The sequence below is a fragment of the Schistocerca serialis genome, chromosome 2 (assembly GCF_023864345.2).
Source record: "Schistocerca serialis cubense isolate TAMUIC-IGC-003099 chromosome 2, iqSchSeri2.2, whole genome shotgun sequence".
NCBI classification, from domain to species: Eukaryota; Metazoa; Arthropoda; class Insecta; order Orthoptera; family Acrididae; genus Schistocerca; species Schistocerca serialis.
Window position 1 is genome coordinate 762,204,232 of NC_064639.1, and position 17,099 is coordinate 762,221,330.

General features: G+C 42.5%; 1 protein-coding gene across 1 annotated transcript in view; it reads left to right on the plus strand.

Moving 5' to 3' along the window:
• LOC126457976 (RNA demethylase ALKBH5-like) overlaps positions 1-17,099 on the plus strand; it is a 121,625-nt gene that overhangs the window by 81,183 nt on the left and 23,343 nt on the right. The window contains exons 5-6 of the mRNA XM_050094738.1: positions 1,411-1,491; positions 3,076-3,174. Of these exons, the coding sequence (XP_049950695.1) occupies positions 1,411-1,491; positions 3,076-3,174 (180 nt within the window). The remainder of the gene's footprint in view (positions 1-1,410; positions 1,492-3,075; positions 3,175-17,099) is intronic.

Genomic DNA, 17,099 nt, shown 5'->3' on the forward strand with positions numbered 1-17,099 from the left:
GCTCTAACATGGAAATCTAGCGTTTCCGGACACACATGTCCACATAACATCTTTTTTTTATTTGTGTGTGAGGAATGTTTCATGGAAGTTTGGCCGTACCTTTTTGTAACACCCTGTATATAGGAAAGACTATAAAATTTGATAAAGTTATGAAAAATATTTCAATTTTCCCACCATTTGTAAGTACCCTGTATCCTTAATGATGTCACGTGGTGGTGAAAGTGAGAATATCTTTGCAGCAGAGTTAAACAACTTTGCACTATTTCATTCCTTTAGCTTTTGAAGACAAAACCTCAAGTTCATGATTGCATTTAATGCTAGGTTCCTTTTTACGCTTTTTGCTTTTCGTTTGAGGTCAATGTAAGCTCTTCTTCAGTCGCGATTTTCTCCTATCAGAACATTCTTTGGGTTGTATGCATTTCCAGAATCGCAAGGATCATCATCCATTTTACATCTGCTTTCAGTACTGCTTTGTAGACATACACTTAAGCGTCAAGTGAATATTTGTCGGAAAGTAAGCTGCAGGTGTTAGACGACAAAATCTGGTTGCAATACTATTTCCACCAGTTAAAACAATGAGAACATTGCTTAGTACACCCAGTATATTCCATTATTGTTAACTGCTTGCTGGGGAAAGAGCCGAGACACTAGAGAGTAATTATATTGCATTTCATTTGCCAACTTTTGCTGTAACTGGTAGAATGCCTGTATCGTGTTTTGCTAAAACCTTGTGACTTGGAGCGTTCATACACTCAGCAGTATTTGACTTTTGCTAAAACATGGTTCGGGGATTGATGTAAAAGGTCGACATTAAGCCATTACAATGCCCATCTCAATTTTTTTTAATATGTTGAGTTTTGAAAAAATGCCCCTCAATTCTGAGATTAACTGGAAATGTTATCTTAAATTTAACACACATTACTACCATCATTTCAAGATGTACCTGAATAGCATAATAAAATTTGGGTCCTGTTAGGTGTACGATGAAAGGAAATCAGATCCAAGGTGTGAAATGTTAACTAAAAAGTAGATTTAATGAGATAATAGAACTTGACCAGTCATAGGCTGCGCAAGTTCGGTAGGTGAGGTTCTTTTGACACACATGATGAGGCTTATTCACTATATGACATACATGACTGAAGCTTCGGTCTGCATTAGTGTAGTACTGTTATATGCAGTTATATCCATTGGTATATTATTTGCTAGAGCAGTTAGTGGGAACTGTATAGTATTGAGCTATTGTACATATTTACATCAACCTGTATAGCTACCTTTAGTAACCATCTCTTGGCAAATTTGAAGATAGCCAAGGTATTTTAAACACACTGTTAATTATATTTTTATAGTTAACACTGTAAAAGTAAATTGTTAATACTGCAAAACTGCAGTAATGTTTTTTTCTGTACACAGTGGCTTCGCAGCAGATGAAATTACACATTGTGTGAGGCCTGAAGATACTATTGCTCGGCGTGCTGTTATCTTACTTAGAAGGTAATTCTTTGCGCACATAGAAGTTATATAACAAACAAAATACTGTTGCAAAGTTTTTTTGTTCTATCTACTCTTTATTTTATTTTGTCATTTTAGATTATGTGATTGTTTTAATGGGAAGGAAACCGTGATGTTAGAATTTCTATGCGTAAATGGTCATGACTTCAGAAATGGCCTATCTATAACATCAAACCTGCTTTAAACAGTTTGTATAGGCAGTTACAGAATTTGTAATCAAACATAGGTTGGATTTGTCATTCAGAAGCATTATTATTTGAAAATATTTTGTTTATATTTATAGCTAAACAGCTACAGCACACCTCGTGTTCTAACAGTATCTATATAGTTTACCAAAAGCACTCCATACCATTACTTTTTCTGTCCATTTAGTCGCATTCAAGTAACCTAGGTACAAAAACTTGACAGCTGGTTCTGTTACTTCATTCTTGATTTGTTCTGTTTTCTTTACAAAGTATTTATTTAACAGCCTCAAAAAGTCATTAATTAAAATTTTAAGGCCTCCTTTTAAACCCGTTCTATCAACTTCCATTCATTGTTGAAGTTAATATATATCACAGGCAAACAGGGCAATATACCCAACAAAATGGCAGTTTACATATGTTCTGTTCATGCATATTCTTCCATTCCCCCAGTTTAGTGTTGTGAGAACTCCCTCTAGGCCTGTTGAATATAATTTTGATGAGGCTAAAGTTCCTTGCTTGACTTTGATTCCAGTACTGAATTTCCCACTATCCTGGAGAGCCATATGGAAGCTGCAGCACACACTGACGTAGTATGAAGCAATGCTCTGATTCTCAATGGATGTTTGTACAGACTTCATTTTTTTCCCCCTGTCTGGTTGCTGATAATTTTAGTGCCTTACATGGAACAGGCTGATGGGCGGACTTTTCTGTTACATGTCTCCTTTCATGTAGGAGGAGGAAAATTTCAACATTGTTCCTTCTTGGGGAGTAAGACAACCCTCAGCTTACATTATAGACAAAGTAACACAATCAGAACTACTCTTCAAACTGATTTGTGCACTGATATTCTCAAATTTTTGTGCTGCTGTCAACTGTTAATAAATCTACATCCATTTCTTTTTGTTCCTCCTCCTTTTCTACATACATGCTTATAAGTTAATGCATGTTAGAGATACATAAAAAAAAAGAAATGTGGTGGTAACATTGTGTAAGCTAAACTGTTGCTGTACAGCACATAAAGACTGCTATGTGTGCTTGAGCAACAGTCTGTTTAGGCAGAAGCCTTTGGTAGAGTAGTTCTGTTGTGCGGGCTTCATACGTACACAATTTCATCTGAGTCCCAATCTCATTTTTCTACTGTGCTTTGTATCCATATGTGTTTTTAGTATATTGTCAGTGCACTTATAACACGAGCCTTATTGCCTTACCTCGTGCATTAAAAGTTGTCGGGCACTGTAGCTTGAAAGCATTTAAGGAGTGTCTCATCATATGCCTATTGAAAAATGCTTTATAGTGAAATCACTATTGTCACTTTTCATCTAGCGCTGGAATATGCCAATATTTTCAAGGTAAATTTTAATACACTGTGTGATTCTTACAGAGTCTTTCCTGATGCACCACGATTAGCGCCAGATGAAGTGATACCACCTATTCCAATGAATGCATCTACAAGACAACAAGAAATTAATGGCCTGTCAAGGTATTTAGTATTTATGTATTAATACTGGAATTTTGTTTTTTTTTGTTGAATGCTACTTGCTATTCTCTTTAAGTGACTACTTAGTTAGATCTACACAATATGGCACTCAGACTGAACAGTAACTGTTTTTTCCATGTTATCTGAAAAAGCTTTTTATAACAGCCAAGGATCAGCACTCCAAGACATCCTACAATTTTCCATTACAGCATTAAATCTACATTGTCAGTAGCTCATCGCAATATTTTGAAAGTTTGGTTTTCCTATATGTGAGGACCACTCTGAAAGTGGTTCCCCTTGATTTAGTTCGCTTTCAATTCACAAGGAATTTGAGTGAAGTTTGTCTCAACATTTGTGAGTAATCTTTCACTTTCCTGTATAATTTACCCATTTTACCAATTTTTCAACAAGGGCATGCACCCCTATGCAGTAAAACTTATTTGATGTGTTACTGTTTTGCCAACCATTAGAATCAAAACATTTTCCAGAGTTTCTGTATCTTAAAAGTGGTGATAACATTTTAGTGGCCCAAACAGGAGGTCTGGTGCCACAGTCGGGCCTGCATGGCAGATAAGGCAAGATTTTCCCTCCAGTTTTCACAATCAGCAGTAGTAGACACACTAGATATGTTTCAGATTTTTTGATTGGTGGACTTTTGGACCTGCTGTAAATTGCTTTGGGGAAGATTCAGTTCCTTCCATCTTATTTAGGAGAAGTGAGGTATAAGCCCTTGTTCAATCATCCCAGGGACCTCTTAACTCTTGTGTATGTGCATGGTGAGCATAGGGGCCTTAGCTGCTGCAGCATTTTTTCATCCTATGTCACAATTTTATTACCTGACTATTTCTTTTTCTTTGACTTGATTTTCAAGATATACCTTATTTGATATCATCTCTCCCATACATCCGGTATCTGCTTTCAGTTTTTATATATGTCCCCTTTCAGTTTATTTATAAATGGCCCCATTCCTGGGTTTGACCTCAACATTATTTTCAGATTTTGTAGTTTTTATTTATTTATTTATTTCAGTAGCACAGGGCTTGCCTAATACTCTGCACGGTAGACAGTCCTTGTGAGTGGCTGTCTGGTACCTGTACAGTGGTAGCTCCTTGACTATGCACTGAACACAGTTTTGGTGTGTGAATGCTGATGAGTATGTTTCTGTCTTGTGGGGGACATAGGGACTCCAGACAATGACCTCCATACCAGGAGGGGTGGTACCCATAAGGAGAGCCTCTGGTTGGAGTGGATGGCATTACGGAAGACCAGTCACAACAAGAGAACTATGCTGGTGGCCATATGTCCCTAGCAGTCTAGTCAAAGCAGTTGACTCACTTTAATGCAGAAGGATATAATCCCAATAAGTTTCTCTCATTATGTATGAATCGAAATGAAAACAAACCTGTCAAACAATAGCGAGATGTGCCTCGGTTCCTGTTATGTAGCAGGACCAATGCTGAACTTTTAAATAATAAGCCATTACTTTTTGTGGAGGAAATTGATGGGAAGTTCTGGGAGGTCACTAAAACAAAATGCAGAATGGATCCTTGCTAATAAAATCAGGATGACCCTCCGTCATGGGCATTGTGAAGCTACAACAAACTAGATAATATCCTCGCAGGAATTGAAATTTGGTCAAAGGTATTATATTCCACTGTGATTTCATACTGTAAATGGACAAGAAATTATGTGCTAATCGGGAACAGTGTTGCATCCATCTTATCTGTCAAGTCCACTGAAAGCCTGAAGATAACAAAGTAGACCTAGGAGGAATTATCCTGGGTTTTAGAGTTTATTTACTGCCAGATAAAGTTAAGATTATGGTTTATCAGTGCGACGTAAAACCTTAAGTACCCCATGAGGTACTTAAAGTTTATAAAATGTAACCACGTATCTTCTACATATGCAAATGAAGCCATCTGTGGAAATTGCAGACATCAGGCCTCAGAATGCCTAATTCTCTTCTGTACCAGACTTTTATCTAGATACTGCTCCTACCTAATCAACATCTCATAAGGAGATGAAGGAAGAGAAGAAGAAACCAAAGATGAAAACGGACCTGGTAGTCCTTAGTGCCCTGGGTTCTTCCCCTCCAATCTTCAGTATGAAGATCACAGAGAGCTACATCAAACCAGTCTTTGGATTGAAGACTTACAACATGTACAGATCTTACCTGCTCATGGCTAAATCTGAATGTGAATTGGTTACATATTTTATTTCCCTACATTTAAAATTATTTCATTTGTTTCAATTATTAATCTTTCAGACGTCTTCTGTAGAATCTTGTTAATCTTTGGGACGTCTTCTTTAGAAACAGGCAGTCATTTTAACACCTACACTATGTGATCAAAAGAATCTAGACACCTAGCTGAAAAGGACGTAAAAATTTGTGGCGCCCTCCATCGGTAATGCTGGAATTCAGTAGTGTTGGCCCACCCTTAGCCTTGATGATAGCTTCCTCTCTCATAGGCATACATTCAATCAGGTACTGGAAGGTTTCTTGGTGAATGGCAGCACTGGGGAGAGGTACAATGTTGGTCGGTGAGGCCCGGCACGAAGTTGGCGTCCCAAAACACCCCAAAGGTGTTCTATGGGATTCAGGTCAAGACTGCGCAGACCAGTCCATTACAGAGATGTTATTGTCGTGTAACCACTCCACCAGAGGCTGTGAATTATGAACAGGTGCTCGATTGTGTCGCCATCCCTGAATTGCTCTTCAACAGTTGGAAGCAATGTGCGTAAAATATCGATGTAGGCCTGTGCTGTGATAGTGCCATGCAAAACAACAAGTGGTACAAGCACCCTCCATGAAAAACACAACCACACCATAACACCATCGCTTCCAAATTTTGCTGTTGGCATTACACATGCTGGCAGATGATGTTCACCAGACATGGGCCATACCTACACCCTGCCACTGGATCGCCACATTGTGTACCGTGATTCGCCACTCCACACAACATTTTTCCACTGTTCAATCGTCCATTGTATACTCTCCTTACACCAAGTGAGGCGTCGTTTGGCATTTAGCGGTGTGATTTGTGGCTTAAGAGCAGCTGCTCAACCAGGAAATCCCACCTAACTGTCATAGTACTTGCAGTGGATCCTGATGCAGTTTGGAATTCCTGTGTGATGGTCCGTATAGAGGTTGCCTGTTCCACATTACGACCCTCTTCACCTGTTGGCGGTTTCTGTCAGTCAACAGACGAGGTCGGCCTGTGCGCTTTTGTGCTGTACGTGTTCCTTCACATTTACACTTCACTATCACATCGGAAACAGTGGGCCTAGGGGTGTTTAGGAGTGTGGAAATCTGGCATATAGACATATGACACAAGTGACACCCAATGGCCTGACCACATTCAAAGTCCATGAGTTCCGCGGATGCCCCATTCTATTCTCTCACAATGTGTAATGACTATGAGGTCGCTGATTTGAAGTACCTGGCAGCATGTGTCAGCACAATGCACCTAATATGAAAAACACATGTTTTTTGGTAGTGTCCGGATACTTTTGATCACATAGTGTATATTGACCAGCAAAGAGAGCAGCTTGATAACTGGTAAACTGATCCTTCTGCTAGTGCCACACCCCATGCTTGATCCATGGAACAGAAATTGGAACAAACATCTCTTAAAGTATCACATCACAAAACACAATATTAAGATCTTTTCATTTCAACATCAATAGAAAACTTAAGACTACTTACAATCCATATGTTAAGTGGCAAAGATTACTCGATGGTAAAGAGTGCTAATCACTGTATCATCACAACCTCCAGATTCTAAGCTATAAAGTTAAGTGGGTGGGAGGGTTACAAAATAGCTCGCAAAGTAAACCTAATAGACTGATAGGGCTAACTGCTTACTGCTTAGGGAAAAGAAGGAAAGACTCCTATCAGAATTATTGATGTGGGTGTGTAGTGTGTACAGCTAATGTATCAGACTTAAAACTGTTGGCTAGACATTAAACAGGAATTCTTCTTCAAAAACCTGTTAAATATATTATTTTCCTTCTGTGGGAAGTTGAGTACAAGACTAGTAACAGGCTAGCTAATCTTAAGTGCCAAACAAAAATCTGTGATGGGTAGATAGTTTGTTACTTAAATACTAAGCAAAATCACAAAATGTCCTATTTTGTCATTTTGCTTTTGTCATAGTCCTTATGAACATTATGTAAAGGCAAGGAAAGAATGTAACCAGTTCACAAATAATATTAAAAATATTAGAAGGCTACGTTTGTTCAAAACATGACATCTACATGCAAGAATTTGCAGGTGGCTGGGCGCTGTCAGTTTTGCATGTCAACAGAGACCACATGGGGATAAGAGGCAGAGGGTTGTGATAGGCTACAAATTCATAATAGCTGCCAGAATAGTGAAAGGAATTGCCCCTTATGGCAGCAGCTATGTCTCAGAGGGTGCAAAGGATGAAGGAGGGAGGCGGCGCACTACAACCTGCAGGAGGGGGGGGGGGTCATGCGCCTCGGCAATTATCGCAGCAGCAGGTGTGTGCTTGTTGTCGAAGTTACTTTGATAACTGCCCACAGTCTGCAGGGCAGCAGGCAACAGGTGCAGGAAAGCTTACACTGATGTGATTGTTACAATGAGATACAGGAGTGGAGGAGTCTTCCATTCTAAAGTAGCAGTGAACCAGAAAGATTGTGTACTATTTTTAACCTTTACAAGCAATACCTTGAAGGACTAATAGAAACAGATATGTCAAAGCAGGAGACATATTGAATTTAACTTAACACAACATTAACTACAGACAAATCATTGAGAATTTCAGTTGTAGTAATCCATGTTAAATATTGAAAATGTACTTAAAAAATAGAAGGTTCTGCAGTAAGATGGGCCTGGTGTTCAACACACAGCAGTAAAACTAAACACTAAACAATTCTGAGAGGTAGTTTAGGAGCAAAACGCTGGAATTCTGCTGAGAGACATACGTACGTGTCAAACAATGCTCATCCTGTGAGACTGCTCACAGTTAAGGAACAGGTCGTAAACATGTAGATTGCATGACAAACATGATACACCCTTGTCAGTGACAGAGAATACATAATACCCAAAATATAAAAATCTGAAGTGTGTTCGAGATAATCCAAAAAATATACAAACTAATATCCTAAAGCCATATGGACTTCATAAAATTGCTGATAGCTGCAACAGAAGTTGTTATAAAAAGACTGAGCTTGTAGCACTTAATAGCACAATGTATGACCCACCAAGATCTCGTCAGAAGACAGTGATAGCAAATTCAAAGGAGAGTCCGCCTCAGGTTGATAAAACTTGAAACTTACTTGAAGGTAAAATCTTGATTAATTGTGTAGAGTTTAATGCAGAATAAAAATGGCTTCAGTATGTGGTTGGCATTGGACATTTAGAATCAAAACATCATCACGCTTCATAAAAAGAACTTGCAACAGAAGAAACTAATATATCCATGTCCATACCAAAAAGCGAAGTAACGAGGCAGTTAAATGAACACAATAACCGTCATACACTCCATGTCACAGACTACAAACACAAAACACATCTTTAAAAGAGAGTTAAAATTATTAATAGTTTGTATGTGGTGGTACATCAATTTTAGTTGTTTTACAGCTCAGTTTAGGCCTTCACTTCAGTAGCTTGCTCAGGGTACCAGAGGAAAGTTCACTTTTACTTCATAATGGAAACTTCATAAACATTTCAGTCATAAAACCCTTCATGTGCATCTTTCATGATAACTAAAAATATGGTAGTGGAGCTATGCCTGATGGCAAATGCCATATTCCAACTAAACATATGATTCTTATAACATCCAGAGCTGTATATTCCCCCAGGAGCTCACTGTTAAGCTTTGACATGGCTCAGGTTAGCATTTGAACAGTACCTGGTGCGTTTGTGCATCACATATGGTTAATAATAATACAAATCTCTCATCATAACTAATAGTAGTATTGAAATATCTCACGCATTTGCACTACCAGCTAAGATGTCTGTTTCAGTACTGTATACTTCAACTCATATCTTCTGTGAAATTAGCACTAAAAGCAGCTTCAAGTTGGACATTGATTTTGTGCATGACAATTTCAACACATTTTAAGACAAGTGTTCATGTTTCCTTTTAGTGCCTAGACACTTGCATTGTGTCCGTTCTGGTCCTGAAATAAAAATTCACTTCCACCAAGTTCACACATTTAGGTCTATTTCCTGCTGCACTGATTGTTGCCTTTGCGTGTTACATGCGGTGTTACGAGAAAGTAAGAGGTGCACAAATCCTTGAATTTCACACATCTGTAATGCACATGTATTTCTAAGGTTGAAGCCTACTCCCATCTAAAGAGCTCAGTTAGTACAAAACTAATGAGAATCCTAATTTTTTTACCTAAATTGCTCACTTGACTCAGAAACTTTCTCGATCTACAGGGTTTTTCTGCTTTCCCAATGTGAGCCATATCATATATTTTGTGTAGCTGAAATGACTCTACACAAGTGAGAGTGAAAGTCTTACTTATGACAGTTCTGATGTTAAAAAGAAAAACTTCAGTTGTGTGACCCAAACTACCATATCATTAATATTGTGTAATTTTAGCATTTTTTATTACATGTCTGTGAAGGTACTTTCCAACACTTTGCAACTGATGCATGAATGTGAAATTACATTAAATGGAAAAATAGAGAAAATGCGTAGTATCATGTATGGTGCTGGAAGATGTGAAAACGAGAGAAACGTCTCACCCAATTTGGATACTCCGTGAACATCAACACAATTGGGTACTCCATGGCAATTTACCCAGATATTCACAAGCATGAGCTGCTGGGAGAGATATTCAATTTCTATCAAAGGTTCATACTAACCTATACTACAAATGAGTAAGGATAACCTTTGAATGCCTAGAAACATGCATTCTTATCCTTATAGATTGGTCCTTTGTACGAAGACTAGGCTACTAGTAGCAATGCTCATTAATATGTACTATCGCTCAAATCTTAAGAGGATGTAAAAGGCAACTGAGTGGATATACACATGGAAAGTCTTCCTCACAACAGTCATCAATGGTTAAAACCCAGGCAGTATATGAGAATTGGCTAAAGCAGTACATTGACATATATGAATTCTTAGCTAGAGAAAAGCTATAACTTAAAACACACGTGATGAATGAAAGGTCTCTCAAAAGAAAACTAGATTGATACCACAAAGCTCACAACTTAAAATGTATAAAATTAGGTGACCAACTAAATAAGTCCACTGACCTACAAAAGCTTTTTTAGCTATTTTCTTAGCATTATCATTTACCAAATGGGAACAGCACAAAACATTAACCTCCAAACCATTTCCATTCATTAGCATAAAACACCTACAACAATGTAATTGAATCAAGGGGAGTGCAGTACAAAAAAGTAAAATCATCAAATTTCATATTGTTAGTACTGGAAACTAACTACCTGACAAGTTGCTTAGTTACCCAGCACTGACCTATGGGTGCTACAGCAGAAAAAAAAGAACACTTCTCCACATTATCCTACTTGCCATCCCAGCTGAAACTTGTATCCTCATCTTCACATTAGTCATCACTTCATTAATGACTATATTACGAAAAGGACAGATAGGCCCAACAAAAAGACTGTCAAACAAGTAAGCTTTTGGCCAAACCAGCCTGCATCACAATTAGAACACACACACACACACACACACACACACACACACACACACTCTCTCTCTCTCTCTCTCTCTCTCTCTCTCTCTCTCTCTCTCTCTCTCTCTCTCTCTGCGCGCGCAAATGCATCTCTCACACGACAACAGTCTGGCTGCCGAGGCCAGACTGCAAGCAGCAGCACATGATATGGGAGAAGCGATAAGAGTGGTGAGGGGGAGGGGGAGGGATAAAGGTAGGGGTAGGGGTGGGTGGGCTGTGAAATGCTGCTTGTGGAGCATGTGGCGATGCAAGGTGGAGAGAGATTAGGGTAGCTAAGTACAGTCTGCACATTAGACGGAGGGGAGGGAGGGGGGTAGTGGAAAAGGAGAGAAGTAAAAAGACAATGGGTGTGTTGGTGGAGTCAAGGGTTGTGTAGTGCTGGAGTGGGAACAAGGAAGAGGATAGGTGGGTGTAGGACGATGACTAACGAAGGTTGTGGTTACAGGAACATCGTAAATCTTGCAGGGAGAGTTCCCACCTGCACAATTCAGAAAATCTAGTGTTGGTTGGAAGGATCCAGATGGCAAAGGCTGTGAAGCAGTCATTAAAATGAAGAACACTGTGTTGGGCAGTGTGCTCGACAACTGGGTGATCCAGATGTTTATTGACCACAGATTGTCATTAGCCATTCGTGCAGACATCCGGCTTGTTACTTGTCATGCCCACCACCCAGATTGCATATCCTATCATGCGGTGTCTATCTGTGACTTAGCACCTCTGCTGTAAGGTGAATAATAGTCTATCCTTTATGTAATATTGTGTCCTTGTTAATTAAATTCCCAGTATATATCATGTTTCGTATAATACTCCATTCAATATAAGGTACTCAACTTTCCCATTATCATCCCTCATAAAACCCATAACTGTTCGTGCAGAGTTCCATTTTCATTTTGATTGGCAGCTACCAGTGACAGAGAGGTCTAGTGCCACGTACTTTCACAAGTACTTGAATAGATGCAAGCAAGATTGAGAAACTTAATAGTTCATGGCTTCCTTTCAAAACCTATACACCTATGTGATGTGTATACCTTAACCTGAAACAAAACTTCACTCCCATCAATGTTTAAATATTAAAGCCATGTCCTGTCCACACAGATGACATCCCCTGCGGGCCTGAGGGTTAGAATAGACCCGAGGAATTCCTGCCTGTCATAAGAGGCGACTAAAAGGAGTCTCACACATTTCGGCCTTTATGTGATGGTCCTTGTAGGGTTTGACCTCCATTTTTCAAAATTTTCCTGAAGAGCGAGCCAATTGGGGAACGTGCACCTTACGTCGTGCATTGAGATCTTTAGCCCACTTTCTCATCATGGCATTGCAGTTCTGCTCATACTCCATCTCTTGAGCGAGGATACCTTCCTGGGTGCCTCCACCCACTATGCAGTGTCGTTTTCTGTGCCGACGAGAACCATGGAATACTTTGCACCTCATATCTAGCACGGTAGCCAGTCCATTGTGGTGGGGCCGCCATGTACCCTATTGGTTGTAGCCCCATGACTACACAGGGATCGCTCTGCTGATGCCTGTGCCGTTACTTCCACGTATGCCAAGGAGGAGATGCCGTCAGCCTGTTGCGCTGGACTCCCAGCAATGGTCATCCTGCCAGTGACCTTTGCTGCGGCAGGGTGGTGCCCGTGGGGAGGGTGTCTGGTCGGAGTGGGTGGCATCAGGAAGGATGAAGCATACCATGTCATCACTTGCTGGTGATCAAACACCAGCAGTCTGTAAACATTCCAAGTCTCAGTGCATTGAAAGGAAGTATGATCCTACATCATTCCCATCCCTGGCCATAACATGGGAGGAATGCCAGTAAGGAAGGCAGCAAACCTTATTCACCCCAGTACCTCTTATGTACGAGAGCTGATGGGAACTCCTTTGTCTCGATGAAGCGTCAGTTTTTTGTAGAGCATTTAGAGGACAAGTTTGGGGAGGTGGAGGGCTTGCCCAAAATGCAGTCAGGGTCAGATTTGATAAAAACGGCATCCTCTGCCCAGTCACAGGCATTACTCACTTGTGACCAGCTGGGGGATATTTCGCCTTGCCATCACGCCTCATAAGAGCTTAAATATGGCCCAGGGTATTATATTCCACAGGGTCCTTCTTTTGCAGTCTGACGATGAGCTGCGTGCCAAATTAGAGCAACGAGGAATTCATTTCGTCCAGCGCGTCCATTGGGCTCTGAGGGATAATCAGGTTGCCAGTGGTGCCTTCATCTTGGCCTTCAAGGGTGACACAGTACCTGAGAAGGTCAAGGTGATGGTCTACTGCTGTGATGTCAAGCCATATATCCCTACCGCAATGCGGTTCTTTAAGTGCTGGAAGTTTGGCCAATGTCTTCCCACTGTAATTCTAGCATCACATGTCGAGATTGTGGACGTCCACCCCATCCGAATACTCCATGTACCCCACCTCCCATTTGTGTCAGCTGTGGAGAGCATCATTCCCATTGCTCACCAAACTGCAGGGTTTTACAGTAAGAAAGGAAGATCGTGAATTACAAGACCCTGGACCGACTGACCTACACTGAGAGGTAATTTGAGCACCTACATCCTGTGACTATGACCCCCTGTTATGCCGCCACTACAAGAACAGTTTTAGCCCAACCAGTTCCGCGAGTTGCAGTCGGCTCTCAGAGCTGGAAGACTACACCTGCCCTCTTGATGATGGAGTGACACTTCCCTCCCTGTTGCTCACCTACCTCGGAGCACTGTCCCTCCCAACCATTGGGGACCTCAGTCCCACTTCTCAGCCTGAGAAGTGTAAGTCTTCCTCGGCTCCTCTTGCTACGATTGGGTCCCTTGGGGTCACTTCCTTCCCAGGTTTCTGCTAGTGGGAAAGATGACACCTGCCAGAGGCTGAAGAGCCCTAAAGCAGCTGGTCGTAGGACCTCACAATCATCCTCAGTCCCGGAGACTGATTCAGTGTTTCATGCCTTCCCAGTCTCATGATCGTCATCCTCCAGTGGAATTGGTGGTTTTCCACCACCTGGCTGAGCTTCGGCAACTGTTAAGCTTTACACCTGCTTTCTGCATTGCCCTCCAGAAAACCCGGTTCCCGGCAATGCGGTCCACTGTCCTTCACAGTTACAGGGGATATTACAAGAACTGTAGCGAATATAATAGAGTATCAGGTGGAGCTTGCGTTTATGTTCTGAATTCGGTATGTAGTGAATCTGTGTCCCTTCATACTCCTCTGTCAGTATACGGATGACGCAGGAAATAACGGTCTGCAACCTATATCTCCCTCCAGATGATGTGGTACCCCCGAATGTATCAGCTGCCCTGATTGATCATCTCCCTAAACATTTTTACTTTTTGGAGATTTTAACGCCCATAACCCGTTGTGGGGTAGCACTATGCTTACTGGCCGTGGTAGAGACATTGAAAATTTACTGTCCCAACTCGACCTCTGCCTCTGAAATGCTGGGGCCACCATACATTTCAGTGTGGCTCATGGCAGTTACTCGGCCATTGATTTACCAATTTGCAGCCCAGGACTTGTTCCATCTATCCACTGGAGAGCACATGACGACCTGTGTGGTAGTGACCACTTCCCCATCTCCCTGTCACTCCCCTGTCATCATACCCACAGAAACCTAACCAGATGGGCTTTAAACAAGGCAGACTGGGTAGTCTTCACCTCTGCTGTCACTGTTGAATCTCCCCTACGTATTGCCATCGACGTTGTGATTGAACGGGTCACTACGACGATTGTTTCTGCAGCGGAAAACATGATACCTCGTTCTTTAGGGTGCCTCCAGCAAAAGACAGTCCCTTGGTGGTCGCGGGAAGTCGCTGAGGCAATCAAAGAGCGTTGGCGAGCTCTACAGCGACATAAGCGGTGCCCTTCCCTAGAGCACCTAATAGCCTTTACGCGGCTTTCTGTCCGCGTTCACCTGCTTCTAAAATGACTGAAACAGGAGTATTGGGAGAGGTAAGTGTCGATCATTGGCTGAAATATGTCACCTTCCCAAGTCTGACAAAGATCAGACGTCTTTTAGGGTACCAGACCCCAACATCAATGGCATGCTCTCTACCGACACAAACACGATTGCCGAGCAATTTGCTGAGCGCTATGCTCGAGCCTCTGTGTCGGAGAACTACCCCCCAGCCTTTTTCACCCTCAAACGGTGGATGGAAAGGAGAGTCCTCTCGTTCACTACGTGCCACAGTGAACCCTATTACGCCCCATTTAAAGAGTGGGAGCTCCATAGTGCCCTTGCACATTGCCCTGACAGCTCCTGGGCCGGATCGGATCCACAGTCAGATGATTAAACTTGTCTCGTCTGGCTACAAGCGATATCTCCTCATCATCTTCAACCGGATCTGGTGCAATGGTGTCTTTCCATCGCAGTGGCAGGAGAGCACAATTATTCCGGTGCTCAAACCCGGTAAAAACCCGCTTGATGTGGACAGCTATTGGCCCATCAGCCTCACCAACATTCTCTGTAAGCGGCTGGAACGTATGGTGTGTCGGCAGTTGGGTTGGGTTCTGGAGTCACGGGGCCTACTGGCTCCATGTCGGGTCGGCTTCCGCCAGGGTTGCTCTACAACTGATAATCTTGTGTCTCTCGAGTCTGCCATCCGAACAGTGTTTTCCAGACGCCAACACCTGGTTGCCGTCTTTTTTGGCTTACGTAAAGCATACGACACGACCTGGTGACATCATATCCTTGCCACATTGTATGAGTGGGGTCTCGCGGGCCCACTTCCATTTTTTATCCAAAACGTCCTTTCGCTCCATACTTTCCATGTCCAAGTTAGTGCCTCCCATAGTTCCTCCCGTATTCAGGAAAATGGCATTCTGCAGGGCTCCGCATTGAGTGTATCTTTAGTTTTAGTGGCCATTAATGGTGTAGCAGCAGCTGTAGGGCTGTTGGTCTCCCCCTCTCTGTATGGGGATGACTTCTACATTTCTTGTTGCTCCTCCGGTACTGGTGTTGCTGCACAGTGCCTACAGGGAGCCATTCACAAAGCGCGGTCATGGGCTCTAGCCCATGGCTTCCAGTTTTCAGCTGCAAAGTCGTGTGTCATGCATGTCTGTCAGCATCGTACCATTCATCCGGCACCTGAACTTTATCTTAATGACGATCCACTCACTGTAGTGGAGACGTATCAATTCGTAGGACTGGTTGTCAATGCCTGATTGACTTGGCTACCTCACTATTTTCAGCTTAAGTGGACGCGCTGGCAGCACCTCAATGCTCTGCACTGCCTGGGCAACACCAACTGGGGTGCAGATTGCTCTATGCTGCTGCAGCTCTAGAAAGCCCTTGTTCAATCCCACCTTGACTATGGGAGTCTGCTTTACGATTTGGTGGTGCCCACAGCATTGCGTTTACTCGACCCAGTGCACCACTGTGGTGTTCGCCTAGCGACGGGAGCTTTTAGAAAGAGTCTGGTGACCAGCATCCTGGTGGAGTCCAGAGTCTCTTCATTGCAGATCCGACATGCCCAACTGCTCACCCCGCATCGGCAGCCCAGGTGAGGGCTCATGATTGCGGTTCGTGTGCAATCCCTTCTCTCTGAACTGGAGTCCTTCCCTTTACCACATCTATTTGAGATCCATTCAAGTACACCTCCATGGTGTACACCTCGGCCGAAGCTTCATCTGGACCTTTTGCATGGCCCTAAGGACTCCGTTAACCCCGCCGCTCTCCGCTGTCGCTTCCTCTCAATTCTTTGTGTTTTCAGGAGCTCTGAAGTTGTTTACACCAATGGCTTGATGGCTGATGGTGATGTTGGCTTCACCTTTGTCCGTAGAGGCCATATTGAACAGCATTCCTTGCCCGCTGGCTGCAGTGTATTCACTGCAGAGCTTGTGTCCAAATTTCGCGCACTTCAGTGCATCTGTTCCTGTTCTGGCGAGTCATTTCTTCTCTGTTCTGACTCCCTGAGCAGCTTACAAACTATCAGCCAGTGCTAACCTCGTCGTCCTTTGGTAGTCCCAATACAGGAGTCTATCTATTCCCTTGATCGGTCCAGTCATTCAGTGGTGTTTGTGTGGACTCCAGGACACGTCGGAATCCCAGCCAACAAACTTGCTGACAGGCTGGCCAAACAGGCTATGCGGAAACCGCTCCTGGAGATGGGCATCTCTGATACTGACCTGCATTCTGTCTTATGCTGCAAGGTTTTTCGGCTTTGGGAGATGGATTGGCACAACAGTATGCACAACAAATTGCAATCATTAAGGAGACTGCGAATGTGTGGAAGTCTTCCCTGTGGGCTTCTCGCAGGGAATCG